Source organism: Siphateles boraxobius, unplaced genomic scaffold, assembly GCF_051911475.1.
Source record: "Siphateles boraxobius isolate OS27281-9 unplaced genomic scaffold, OSU_SipBor_1 48, whole genome shotgun sequence".
NCBI lineage: Eukaryota > Metazoa > Chordata > Actinopteri > Cypriniformes > Leuciscidae > Siphateles > Siphateles boraxobius.
Window position 1 is genome coordinate 12,954,127 of NW_027509119.1, and position 15,024 is coordinate 12,969,150.

The following is a 15,024-nucleotide window of genomic DNA, read 5'->3' on the forward strand; positions in this document are numbered from 1 at the left end:
ACACAAAAATAAAAGACATACTGATTTGTATTTTCAAGTTATAAAGTTATTATTTTGCATTTCATTTCATGCCAGTTCCTCAGTTTTCTTTACTATTTTGTCTTTTTTTTCGGTTTGGGGTGAAAAAAATACCCAAAACGGGTACCTTTTGTATTGTTTACAAATGTGTGCAGATTGTAAATGTGACTACACTATACCCGAAATGACAAATATTTAAGATCTTAGATTGTTTCATTAGTTACTTTTAGATACTCACATTTGTTGTATGGCACATTTTGTAAGGGTTGCATGATACATGCATGTAAGGGCATGCATTTTATGTTTGAACTAAAATAATTGTTCCGTTCCGGCACAGTAACCTTTGACTGACCCCTGACATATGGACTATTTGGGCGCGTGCTTGAGGGAGCGTGTCGCTCGCTCTGGCGTTATTTTGAAAGTGAGCCGTGCGGGCGCGCGCACGCGCAGCTGTCATGTAGGGAAGATGTGTGATACCGTGGTCGCAGAGGGAGCCGCAAAAATCAGAGACGGCAAAAAAGTATGGAAATCGCACGCGTGAGCTGTATGTGTGTATAATTTGTTCGTGAGTGGTTGTCTGTAAAAGTTTGGTTTGATTTCTCTCTCGCAGTGGAGGAGCCGCTGGCTGGTTCTGCGCAAACCCTCACCGGTCGCAGGTCAGTTTCACAGCAACACAAACTCAACAGTGGCGACAATTAACAAATATGATTTTACATAAAAGTAACATGTACTTTAATATGTAAGAATAAACTGAACATTATCAACATTATCACAACGACAACAGCTACAAACCAGCAAACAGAAAGAAATAATACTAATCAGGCTGTTGCAGTTAATCTGTTTTAGCCTAAGCATTTATTGTAAAACAGACAGATGATCGTTGTGGTGCTGCTACATAATCATTTCTAGTTCACTGTGAAGTCATAATAGTTTTTTTATTAAATTGTAACAAAATAGATTTATTATAGATTAAAATTTATCAAATATTACCATGATGGTATGGCAACAAGTTTTATTGTATATTGAATATTGTAAACATTATATTATATTACACATCCTTGTTAGAATACAATAAAACCAAAAAAGATATGTAATGGTGTTATAGAACAGAATCAAATTTAATATAGGCTAATCATCTATTCATTATTCTGTTACCAGACTTAATATTCTGTTGAAAGCTTATAAATCAACCTAAAGGAGTTTCTCTTGTGTTTTACTGTGATCTATACAGAAAGATAAACACTATGAACGTTAGTGTTCATGAATGAATCTGACTTTTTTTAAAAGCTGAGTTTTGAATCTATAATAAGGTGTGTGAGTTACATGCATGTTTTACATAGCCTACGTAGAAAGCATGGATGAACAGCAATGTTTTTTTCTTGAAATATGCTGGTCTTTTTTGCACATCATACATACGCTATATATTTGGGCATTATAGGCTATAAAATGTAGGATACATACAGACTTGACGACTGTTCAAGTTTACTAATTTGCATGCCAGAAGTTTCATATATGTTGTTTCAGTATTGAGTATAACAGCACTCTTGCTAGCTTAAGTGAAATGTCTTGCCGTCGCTGCAGTATGTTTTATTGGTGCAGTGAAGTTTTCTATTGCAGTAGATCAGCTGTGAGAGCAGAAATGTGTGCTGAAAGACGTTTGTACAGCTGTTCACACTGTGTGTGTATGTGACATGCCAAAGATTGTTTTGTTTGTTTGCTTTCGTAGTAGCAGGAATCACGTTTGACCTATCTTTCAGGGGGTGTAAGAATTGTTTTTTGGACATGCACCTACATGTACCTTTTTATTCACATTTAAAGCTACACTGTGTAATTTTTTAAGTCGATTCTAAGCAAAAAACACTTTGTTCTTTCAAAATTATGTGTGCTCATTCATGTGTAATTACTTCCAACAACTAATCAAGTATTCTCGTAAGCGTAGTATCTGCCATTCATAATACATACGAATGGCAGCAGCCTTGTTGCGCCTCCATCTTGAAAATACATTAGCCAAAGAGGGACATACCTGGAAATTCAAGCTTCGCCTTTCGCGCTTTTACAGACAGTGGCACCGTGACGAATGCGAGGGGGAAATACTCGCGACTGCCGGCAGATTTGAAAGCCTGTTATTGATTGAGGATCACGCCTATTCTCGAGGTATATAATGAGCAGAAGGTGTGATTGCACTTCAGTTTTTTGCTTCGGAGCCGAGCACTTCGATGCTGTCTTCAGAACTGTAAACTATGAACAAGCTTTTTGTGACCTCTCAACATTGGTGCGGGCGACACAGCGCGGCAGCGTGAGCAATCTCTCTCTTTCTCTCTCTTTTTTGTTTTTGTTTTCATTGAGCAAACAAAAGCTGTTCTCACAGCTGGTAAGGTGCACAGTGAGAGCGCTCAAAGGCCGTTTCTACAGCTGGTAAGACCGACCGGCGAGAGAGAGACACCGCACGACATGTGCACATTCCTGTCTGTTTTCGCTGTGACCGTTCCCCTGTGTGCTTCATCACCAAGGATAGCAGTCCCTAAAAGAGCTTACACCGATAGAACGCATCTTGCCCTAACTCCACATGGCACGGAGAAACGTGTCTTCCTTCCCCGGGCCTACACGGCCGAGTCCCGAGATGGGCGTGGCATCACGGCACTCACCGGGTGACAATCACACCGACATGCCGTCAGACGCGTGCACGGCGTTTTGTGGGCAGCAGTGCCCTTGGAACAGGTGTCCAGGCATGCTGTGGTGTTCACAGATGCCTCTCCCACTGGCTGGGGTGCCACCTACAACGGGCATGAAGTGTCAGGTGTGTGGACGGGTCCCCAACTGCATTGGCACATCAACTGCCTCGAGTTGCTAGCAGTACATCTTGCCCTGAGCCGCTTAAAAAGGCCGCTACAGGGCAGGGACGTGCTGGTCCGTACGGACAACACTACGACCGTTGCATACATCAACCAAGAAGGTGGTCTACGCTCCCGTCGCATGTCGCAATTCGCCCGCCATCTCCTCCTCTGGAGTCAGAAACATCTGAGGTCACTTCGCGCCATGTATATCCCCGGTGTGCTCAACCGTGTGGCCGACGAGCTGTCACGAGCTGTGGTCCCGAGAGAATGGCGACTCCACCCCCATGTGGTTCAGCTGATCTGTAGAGAGTTCAGGGACGCTCAGGTAGACCTGTTTGCCTCCTCAGAGACCTCCCACTGCCAGATGTTTTACTCCCTGACCGAGGGCACACTCGGCGCGGACGCACTGGCACACAGCTGGCCCTGTGGGCCTCCGCAAATATGCGTTTCCCCTATTGAGCATACTTGCACAGACTCTGTGCAAAGTCAATGAGGACGAGGAACAGGTCCTTCTGGTGGCTCCCTATTGGCCCACACGGACCTGGTTCCCAGAACTCATGCTCCTTGTAACAGTCCCTCCCTGGCCCATTCCTATGAGGAAGGACCTTCTGACTCAGAGACGGGTCACCCATGTCCGGACCTCTGGAAACTCCATGTGCGGAGGTTCTAGGTGACTTACCCCCAGAGGTACTTAACACCATAATTTCTGTACGGGCGCCATCAACGAGACGTGCGTATGCCTTGAATTGGAACCTGTTCGTGGAGTGTTGTTCTTCTTGCCGAAAGGACCCCCGAAGATGTTCGATATGGTCCGTGCTTTCCTTCTTGCAGCAAGGGTTGGAGCGAAGGCTGTCTCCTTCCACCTTCAAAGTACATGCTGCCGCTATTTCAGCATATCACGACCACATAGACGGCAAAACAGTAGGAAAGCACAACCTGGTCGTCAGGGTCCTCAGGGGTGCAAGACGGTTAAACCCATCTCGACCCCCCTTCATACACTCATGGGACCTATCCCTGGTGCTTTGAGCACACCAGGATGCTCCCTTTGAGCCTTTACAATCAGCAGACTTAAAGCTTCTCTCCATGAAGACTTTGCTGCTGGTTGCACTGACCTCTATCAAGAGGGTAGGGGACCTGCAGGCATTTTCAGTCGATGAATCGTGCCTAGAGTTCGGACCAGGTGACAAGCATGTTGTACTGAGACCCCGGCCTGGCTATGTGCCCAAGGTTCCTACCACTCCCTTCAGGGAGGAGGTGGTGAGCCTGCAAGCGCTGCCCCTGGAGGAGGCAAACCCAGCCCTGATGTTGCTCTGTCCCATTCGCTCTCTGCGTCTGTACGTGGACAGAACTCAAAGTTTAAGGACCGCAGACCAGCTCTTTGTCTATTACGGAGGCCAGCAGAAGGAAAAGGCTGTCTACAAGCAGAGGAGGGCCCACTAGATAGTGGATGCTATCTCCTTGGCTCGCTCAGTTTGCACTCCACAAGAGGTGTTGCATCCTCCTGGATGCTGGGACGGGGCTTCTCGCTAACAGATATCTGTAGAGCTGCGGGCTGGGCTACACCTAACACGTTCGCTAGATATTATAGCTTACGTGTAGAGCCGCTCACCTCTTGTGTTCTCACCCTAAACGGGTAGAACCACTGAGAGGCCCGGCTCTGTCGGCTTGCTGCACCCTACTGTGCACCCTTATTGTTCCAGAGTGAAAAACCTGTTGAGTCCTCCAACACCCTCGGCCCTGACATGGCGGAGTGTCCGGTGCCAGGCCTTTATCTGTTGAATCCTTGAGAACCGTGTCTAGGCTGGGTCCCATATGTGTGACCCTACTGTGATCCCATATGTGTATTTCTTCCATGGCTGCTCCTAAACGGAAAGCCTGTGTCTTTCCCTTGGGCTAAGTCACCCAGTATTTCATATGCAGTAAAACCTTCAGGCTAGTCCATATGTTTTCCTTACATAACTTCTTCGGGGAAGAATGTGGCTTCCGCAGCGTCCCCCTTTTCCTATAGAAATGGCACGCTTTCCAAAAATTATCCAAAAATCTCTCTGTGTGGGTTATCATGAAACAATAGTGACAGGCATACTCTGTGTAAGCCCTTGTAGCAATGTTCAGGGAAGAAGGAGGCGGGAACCAGCGAACATTCAAATAAACTTTATTAAAATAAAACAAACCAAAATACCGCCAGCAGCCCCTCGCGGACGACTGCTGGCTTACCTAAAATAAACATAACGGCCAGCAGCCCCTCGCGGACGACTGCGGGCTAAAATAAAACACAAATACAAAAAACAAAACTCAACTAAAATACAGGCCTGTTCCTCTCTCGATCATCAACGTCGTCGCTCCTCCTTTATGCTTCCGCTCCTCCGTGAGAGATGCGAGACCGGTGTGCTTCACAGGTGTTGCTCATTAGCAATCGCACCACCGGCCTCGCACCGTTCTCTCATGTCCCTCGGCCGCCCTGTTCGCCACAGCCCTCTCTTATCGTCCTTCCAGGCAAGTAGGGGTAGAGGCTTGCACAGGGTGCTGAATTGGGTGCAGCAGCTGTGGCCCTTTGGTAGGATTCCTATTCATCAGTCTCGACGTGGCATCAACTGACCGATTGAAGAGGAACGTCTCGGTTACATATGGTAATCCTTGTTCCCTGAAGAAGGAAACTGAGACGCCACATCCCGTCCCACATCTGCTGTCACCCGCCGGGGCGGCCAGCTTATCAGGTTCGGTTCCTCAACAAAAAACTGAAGTGCAATCGCACCTGCTTATCAGTCATTATGTACCTGCGCTGCATGACTGAACAGCTGATGCAAATGATTGCACACCAATGTGCATTGGCTCGTTTAGTTTCACTCGAAGTAGATTCGCCTCTCTAGCGAGATTCCTTTTCATCGGTCTCGGCATGGCGTCTCCATTCCCTCCTTCAGGGAACGAGGGTTGCCATATGTAACAGAGACGATTTAAAGTGATGATTTAAAGTTGATGATCTTTTTCTTATTATTTCTACAATTAGCAGTGTTATGTTAAAATATGACTATATTTGAAAACTTGTCAATGTCATCAAAGTCAAGTGGACTTTTCAGACCTTCTTGACTGCATCTCAAGGTTAATAAATGTCTTTAAACATGTCCTTTATGAAAGCTAATGTGTGTTTGTGTGTGTCAGATTGTTTGGTGCTGTACGTGTATAAGGAGCGTGGTGTGAAGGACAGGAGCAGCGTGACGTTGGAGCATATCTGCGGTCTGGAGACGTGTGTCAGCGCTGACGGCGTTCCCTTCATCCTCTCAATCCTGTGTCTCAGTCAAACCGCCGTGCTTGGCTTCGACAGCAGCGAGACTCTGCAGAGCTGGGACCTGCGACTGCGCTACTGCCTCGGGGAAGGTCAGAGTTCAGCATTAACCCATAAAACAGTAACTTACATATGTTGGTCAACACAATGATCAATGAGATAATAGCTCACCACTATCTGTTTCCATGATAAAGTGGTAGTTTATTCAAATCGTTTTATAGTTTTAGGTAGTTTCTAAATGTTTAACATTAAATCTATATATTTTAAACGTATGCAGCTTTATTAGGTCATATCGATTCGGAGACTACATGGAATAATTATACTTAATTTTAATATTACATTACTGTAATAGTATAAAATACACCAAATCAACATATTAGAATTATTTCTGAAGCATCATGTGACACTGAAGACTAGAGTGCCTTGTAAGTGTTATAATTATATATTAATCAACTTATTAAAAAAATTATTGTCGCAGACGCAGGACCATTTATATTGAGGTAGGCGATGTAGTGAGACACTTGACCAGTTAGATAATTAAAAGCATATACTTTTCCACACTCATACATTTACTACATTTTCATGTTAATACCAACATCAAGCCTCATTATGCGTGAGCTACCTAAAGACATTTGATTGATTGACATGATTGTTGTGTATGTGCTTGAACTCTTTGTAGTTGTGAGTAGGCATGTGATGCAGTCAGGTGTGTGTCTGTTTGTGTGTGTTGCTGCTTTTTTATTTGCATACCCTCATAAATCTGTTTCAAAGTTAGAACTAACAAGTTTAACCCTGCCTGCATTCCCTCATCACATTTTACACACACAGACAAAGAGAAACTGTTACTAGATGGGATTTACTGCACAGACCAAAGGACGATTGTGACATTCCTAGCATCAGGAACACTTATCAGAGCTTTCTAGTTAGTGCTGTTTATTAAGGCTAGGTGTAACCTACATGTCCTATAGTTCATATTTTGGATTAGAGATTTAAAGGTACAATGTGTAAAAATTTTGAATATCTATTAACAGAAATGCAATATGACATCCATAACTATATTTTCAGTGGTGTATAAAGAACTTACTTAATAAACCGTTATGTTTTTATTACCTTAGAATGAGACATTTATATCTACATAACTGCGGGCACCCCCTTCTATGAAGGTAGACATATTGTGACGTCATGTTTCTACCGTAGCCGAACGCGAACAAACAGCGCTACAGAGCGCGTTTCGTCACTACCTTGAAAGAGAAGCAGCAGAAAGCTAGGAGCTAGCCAGAAACACCGTGAGTAGTGACTTTTTCCTTGTCAGTGGTTTAAAATATGTAGTTGGATTGTTTCATGTAACTTAGTTCTTCTCCCTCGCTGTGTTATGGCTTTGCTATGTGGGGAAAAAAAGGGGCTGGTTATGTTCGTGAGACAGCTGATTAGTACTCTTGTCATTGACCGTAAAACTGTAACGTTAGAGGAATCACCAACCCGTCGATAGCGGTCGACAAGTCGATCTTGGAAGAAAGTCGATCGCGAAGAGTTTTCAAAATCAGAGAAAAAAGCCTATTGTGTGTAGTAAATGGTGTCTAGGGGATGCGGAGGCGCGTGCTCGCTGTTACAATCATGCCATTTTTGCCACGCGCACCTTTGGGCTCATGCGGACGCGTCGTGTTTAAACAAGGCTTTACGCTTTAACCAGCTCAGCTACAGTAACAGCTCATATTTACCCAGCTAAACTTTTACTACCCTGTTAGAAAAAATATATAGTTGCATAGTTTCATGTGGTTTTTCTCCCTCGCTGTATTATGGGTTTGCTATGTGTGGGGAAATGTGCTGGTTACGTTTGTGAGAGAATCAGCTAATTACTATTATTATATTATATATTAAGACCCTTGATCCTCACCTGACTATGGCTTTGTAAACTTTATCCATGATGTGGTTTATAATGGACTATGGTACAGAAACAGTGACAATGTTACACACTCTTGGCTTACTCTGGCTATTCTCTGCTGTCTCAGACGACGATATGTTTGTCCCATTTTAGCCACCATAGCTTCTTCGAAAGGGAGGGGTGAGCAGTGGGCTGAGCCCTTAGTGCAACTCGCAGCCGAACCGCTAGATGTCGCTAAAAATCACACACTGCACCTTTAAACAAACCATGAACTACAAATTTTCTAAGACTTATAATTTTCACTGGATGAATATAAATGAATAATAAAACTATGAATATAAATAAAGCTAAAATACATAAATAAAAAAGTGACCCAGGCTATATTTAGAGACCAGAATATCATAGAGTCCTGAACTTGCAAGCACTTAGAATACTTCAGAAACCACCAATGCCCTAAAAACTACCCAGAACACCATAGTAACCACACAGAACACCCTAGTAGCATCAATCTTGCAATGCTGTAGAAACCGCCTAGAATACTTTATAAACTACCCAGAACACACCTAGCAACCATCTGTCAACCACCCAGAACACCCTGGAATAAGTTAACAAGCACCTTGCAATTCCATAGAAACCACCTAGTAATGCATTTGCAAACAACCAGAATATCAGTAACCACCTATCAACCACCCTAAATACTCTAGCAACCACCAAGAATTTCTTCGAAAATATCTAGCAGTCATCTAGCAACCACCTGGCGATGCCTTAGAAACCACCTTGTCTTAGCAAACACCCAAAATAACTTAGTAACCACCTATCAGTGTCCTAGCAACTCCCTTGCAATACCCTAGAAACCACCCAAAATACATTAGAATGCACCTAGCACCGAGTGGAACCGGTTTTCAACTCCCATCCCTACTTGCAACCACACAGAATACCTTAGTAACAACATATCAACCGCACATAATACCTTAGTAACCCCCTATCAACCACCCAGAACACCCTAGTAACCACCTGGCAATGCCCAAGTAACCACCCAGAATTATTTAGAAACTAGTACTTAGAAGTCACATAGCCACCACCCATAACACATTGGTAACCACACTCTTAACATATTGTGAGTTTTGCACAGGAATACACTACTTACTGTACTTTTACTTCAGTTCCAGTTTATTGTATCTGAATGATTGGTACAGGAAAATCATGTTTTCTCTTCCGTCAGTCCACAGTTTCAGCATCTCTGTGCTGCCCGGCACTAAATTGGAAAGTGGAGTGGCGACTCTGCATTTATGTAACAATCTCCTGGTCATCGCTAAAAACCTGCCAGCCGTCATCATTGGCCACTGGAATTTGCTGGACCTGCGGCGATACGGGCCTGTCAACAATGGCTTTGTGTTTGAGGGAGGAACACGCTGTGGTTACTGTGAGTATGCTGATATAACAACGAAAAGGCTGGTTATTTTCAGCTTTTTAATAAAATGCAATATCAAGGAATCAAGTTTTGGTTAGTTATCATGGTCCATTGCTTCGTGACAAGTAAAGTTTGGTTTCAGTGTGTTTCTTTAAGTGGTGCCAACAGGGCAAATGTTGAGGTTTGGTCAATGTGAAACATGTATTGTTCTCTGATGAGTCCACCTTCACTGTCTTTCTCACATCCGTGGGAGTTACGGTGTGAAAAAGCCTCATAGAGGCTTAACACCCAGACTGTTGCTGCCCAGAGTGAAGCACTGGGTGGATCAGTGATGATTTGGATGTCTATGTTAAGGTAGTATGTTCAGCCTATCATCCAGACCGTGTTCACTTGTCTGGTTGTTTTTTGGCTGCATTTGATTCTGTGAAATTAAAGTGTGAAATAGTCATCTTGCTTTGAGGAGTTTAGATGGCTGTAATAATTTAATCTATAATTTTATGATTTGTTCAGACTTTCATGCAGGTCGTTTTCACTTGTCTGGTGGTTGCATCCCATTTTAGATCTTTGTCAGCAAAAACGTACTTTGATATTCATATTCATAACATGCAATTTAAAATAATCATGGAATCATAGTGTAATTGGTCATCTGTGTTATTTTCTGTTTTGGGGTGGGTTTGATACATGTTTCAGTTCATTCTCCTGTGTTTCAGTTTGGTTCTATGGTGTTTCATTGATTTAACTGTGATTTGCCCCTGATGTCAATTCCGTTGATTAGTTTGCCTATGTATTTATAGCCTTGGTTTTAATTCAGTCTTTGTCAGTTCTCATCATAATTAAGTGGGTTGTTCTGTTTCTGTGTTTATTCAAAGTTTGTTACCATTTAGATTTCTGTAAAATAAATGCACTGTTGCAATTAAATCCTGCATTTTATTCTACCCTGCTGCAACCACGTTGTGACTGAAGAACTGACGTCTAACAATGGATTTAGCAGCAGTGAAAATTAGGGCTGCCCCCTAATAGTCGACTAATCGTTAGTCGAATTGAAGAGGCTTAGGCGACCAAACATTTTATTAGTCAGTTAGGGGCCGTTTACATGACACCATTTTCAACTAAAAACAGAATACTTTATACTGTATGCGTTTATTTACACGATTTACACAGCATTTTGGGTGCCTGAAAACGCAAACTTTTGAAAACGGGTTTCAAAGTCCAAGTTTTTTAAAAACTGTCAACAAAAACGCGAATCTCTGAAGACGATGTTGTCATGCATGCACATGCGTATTACGTGTTCAGTCTAGTGTTTCATAGCCATCTAATGGACTGGGAGCAGAATACAGGATTTTTAGTCGTTTTCACGGATCCGTGTGAATGGGGATCGTTTTGACAATGATGTCGTCTGTACGCGGAAATCTCAATGGAAAAAACTTCAAAGTAACTCAGTCAATGAGTGACAGATCGTTAACGGCAGGTCCTTACAGTATGTCAGGCAGGAAATCAAAACGTTCGCCTGTCATCCATCGACCTAATATTATCATTTGAATCATGTATATAGTAGCAGCTTTACATGGCCGCTCAGTCTCACGTTAACCTAGATAAATGTGCGCTAGCCTAATATTAGCTGCATATCCAAGTGTTTGTGCGGAGTGTGCAAGCTGAAGTATTAGCGCCCTTTCTGCTTGATATGGAGGTACCTGCGCATTTCATTTTTTTTACTCCGTCCTTTTTGGTCTTACATCAAGAGTAGACTAATACATAATTCGAATCTGACTAATTGTATTTGTGTGCATTTACAATAAGAACTAAAGAAAATAAACAAAAGAGCTTTTGTAAAATAAAGAAAACAAACATGATGCACTTTCTGCCGTCTCTGTCTCCGTGAACTTGAGCGCATCAAAAAATAAACCGAAACTTAGCATGAACTTTCCTCACAGACATGAGAAAAACATCTATTAAAAGCTTGTTAGCGTCGTCAACTTCACCACTCTAGCTGAAAACACAGAGAAAAAAAATGTATATTGGTTTATTAATATGCCGCTCTTAGTCACAACACGAAGGCTGAAGTTCTTTAAACTTATGTTTAATGCACACTGGACTTAGACACCAGCACCAACATCAACACCGTAGAACTGAGAAAAAGGGCAAATATACAACAAACATGTCATACATTCAGTTACATGGAAAACACACATGACTTGTTAGCTAAGAGAGGTGGTTATATCTTGAACCTTTTTCGGTGACAAAACAGGAAGTGATATCCAAAGGCACGATGGGAACAGAATAAAATATAACCAAAAAACTCTTAGAAAGAATAAATATCACTTATAAACAACAGTTGAGTATAGAAATTACAAGCATTACAAAATAGTCGAAATATAAAAATATACAGATGAGACTTGAAATAAATAAATGAGTGTTGCAGTACACCAGCGACATCTAGTGGAAATAAACATTATAGACACCGAAAGCTTTGTGACAGCAAACACAATTCCTGTTTTGGGTAAATTTGTTTTTTTGTTCTTCCTCACACATAGCTATCAAATGACTTCAGGACGCCTGTAATATAGTGAATACGAGGTACGAGCTACTTTTATGATGCTTTAGTGTCCTTTTTAAAGCTTTATAGCTTCAGTTCCAATTTAATTTCAATTAAAATAAAAAGAGGGACCAGCAATAACTGAGTAAGGACTTAATCACAGCAAGATGTTTACATGACACAAGCAAACATCATCACTCCTGTCAACATGCAATTTTCATTAATCTGATATTTATATTCCCTAATGCACAGCACAAATGATGAACTCGCATACATTATGTGTATAATTTACTGGCCAAACTCTTCAAGCACACACAGTTTGTTTGCCGGTTCTTTGGTATCCAGCCTCTATAATTTTATTTTTTATTTTTTGGTTGACGTGCCTTAAAATGTTTTCGACCATCCATATACAGTAGGGGACTGAGCAAGCTGAGCAGAATCTTCAGAAAAGCACTCTCCGATTCGGAGGAAATATTACCGCTCCCCATTCCACTCCGCTCATATGCTCTGATTGTAATTAAAATCAACATACGCCACGTTTTACATTACAACTATGGTTGCAACAATAATGAACTTGCCTAAAATTTGCAGTGAGATGAACATGAGTAAATGATGACAGGATTCTCTCCCTTTAACATCTGTGTATTTGTGTGAAGGGGCTGGCGTGTTCTTCTTGTCTTGTGCCGAGGGCGAGCAGATCAGTTTTCTGTTTGACTGTATTGTTCGTGGCATTTCCCCGTCCAGAGGCCCTTTTGGACTGAAGCCACTGCTGCCAGGTCAGTGCTGTATGACTGTGACACGTACAGTATGTGTCATATCAGATGAAAGCCTCATCTGTTGCCAAACTCCTAAAGCTTTCATGCTACATGCATCAAACTCTGGTTAGTCTGTCTGTTTTCAGTGTCTATCTATCGGCCTGTCTCTCTCTCTCTGATGTTTTCATATATTCAAACTACATTAGGCCTTTATAGCCATAAGACATCAATGCTTTTGTAAACATTCAGACAAAGCCTTTTTAAGAAAACATTCAAAGTTTGTTTTGGCAAACTTTCAGTTTTCATGATAATATCAAATCAATTCAAACTATGTTATGATCCCTTTGTGAAAAAGAAGTGCACTGAATTGTTCTACATTTAGTGTATTTCCTATCTTTAAAGTATATTTCTAAAAGGATGTACCTGCAGAGAATATTATGAATAAAATAAAAGGACAAACATTTCATGGCCACCAGAATATTTCGTAGTGTGAATATCTGAACATGCAATATATCAAAAGAAAGAACAGACCCTCTGCTTTTAAACAAACAAGCTTCATGTTCATTCTAGCTTCATGCATTCTTTTTTTAATCAACACTTGAATGTGGGTAAGTTTAATAAAAAAAAGAAACATTTTGAGCAAAAATACTGAGAAAATCACGTTTTTGTCAACTAAATCCAGATTGGATTCAGAACGATGATCAAAGCATAGATGGAGTAGATCGAGTCCACCAACTCCCCTAATGCTTGCACAGTCCTGTTGCTCACCCTGGGTCAATATTTCATTTAGTAATATTAGGCAGTTTTGATTTAAACGCTGTTTAATGTTGGTGATCGCATTATTTTGCATATGCGATTACATATCGCTTGTTTCTGCATCTTCTTCGCATCGGTTTTGATCAGGAGATTCAGTACTCTTTCAGAAGATTAGTGATGGGCGGATCGATCCTGAAGTATCGATACTTCGATACTGACGTGGTATCGAAAAGGATCGATCCTCACACAAAAATATCGATCCAAATGTGTGTTTTTTTTACCAGTAATTTTTTATTAATTTAGCATGCAATTCACTGCGTAAAATAAATTTCTAAGTGGAAAAATAAGCGAATGTTAGCGGGTAATTGTGTAGGATAGAATCTTTTCTCCTAGTCATCTGTATACAAGACGAAACCAATCAATCACAGAGAGCGTTCGATGCTGGTGCTTCGCTGAGCTCACAGGCCCAGTGCGTTTGGGAAACGAAGCCTTGCTTAGATGACAGAGAAACAATCGGGAGTTATTTCGCAATAAACAAACCAAAACTGTACATAAAGGTTTAAAATGTTGACGTCAGTAAGATCTTTTTAATGAAATTAATATTTTTATTCAATATTTTAATATTTTATTTTTATTTATTTATTTTATACACCACGAGATATTGAAGCCAAAAATTATCCTTTAATTTTGATTAATGTAAAACGCTGTGCGGCAGCGTGCAGACATAGGCAAGACGGCTCGCGCGCCTATTGGCTGCCCTGCGGCCACAGCAGCAAGCCTATCGAGAGAGGCCCTGCGTGACGTGACATCCAATGGGGATGCTTCGCGCCCATTTCGTCGCGTCCCGCCAGAATAGCCGTGGCCTTGGCCTATAAATACGCTCGACAGGCTGATACACACTGATTTTCAACTCTTCAGCGAAGCACTACTGCATCGCTGGATCCGGAGTGAGAAGCCGCGCCGTCTGATTGTAAGCCTTCTGCGGGACGAGCCTTCGAGCCTGAAGTCGCTGGCCTGCACCTCGCCGCCTTCAGCCGCCGTACCTGCTACGCTTTCCGGCGTTCATATCCTTTTCACTGCTGAGTGTGTGTTCGCCGCTGCGACTCACACTCTATCTCTGTTTTCTATCTGTTCTAAAAGAGCAAGCGTCTTTTTAAAGATGCAAAGATCCTGCGGCTCGTGCCGAGCCACACTCAGCGACGGGGACCGTCATGTCATCTGCGCTTCCTGCCTGGGTGAGGATCATGCGGCTCTCGCTCTCGTCGAAGGCGGATGCCCTCATTGCGAGCTAATGCCTATGGTGACTCTGAGGACTCGCCTGGCATCCTTCTCAGAGCCTGCACTTCAACCCGCTGCCACGCCGCGCCGTAAAAAGCGCCGCGCTCAGCGCGTTCCCGAGCCCTCTCCTGCCCGCCTAAGCTCGCCGGTTCGCCCGCTAGCTTCGCCGGCATCGCTCGAGTCACTCACCGATGGACAGCGGCCGCCGTCTGCCACAGCTTCCGCCATTGAGATCGACGAAACAGCCGAGGCTTGTTCTATCCTGGCGTCGGACAGC

At 42.6% G+C, this 15,024-nt stretch overlaps 1 protein-coding gene across 5 annotated transcripts in view; it reads left to right on the forward strand.

Moving 5' to 3' along the window:
• The first annotated feature begins 431 nt into the window (after window positions 1-431).
• The window catches only part of dok7a (docking protein 7a), a 102,405-nt gene continuing 87,812 nt past the window's right edge, over window positions 432-15,024 (forward strand). For all 5 annotated transcript variants that reach the window (XM_077202063.1, XM_077202064.1, XM_077202065.1 and 2 more), the window contains exons 1-5: window positions 432-538; window positions 629-674; window positions 6,009-6,224; window positions 9,237-9,437; window positions 12,615-12,734. In XM_077202063.1, the coding sequence (XP_077058178.1) occupies window positions 485-538; window positions 629-674; window positions 6,009-6,224; window positions 9,237-9,437; window positions 12,615-12,734 (637 nt within the window). In that variant the 5' untranslated portion in view covers window positions 432-484. The remainder of the gene's footprint in view (window positions 539-628; window positions 675-6,008; window positions 6,225-9,236; window positions 9,438-12,614; window positions 12,735-15,024) is intronic.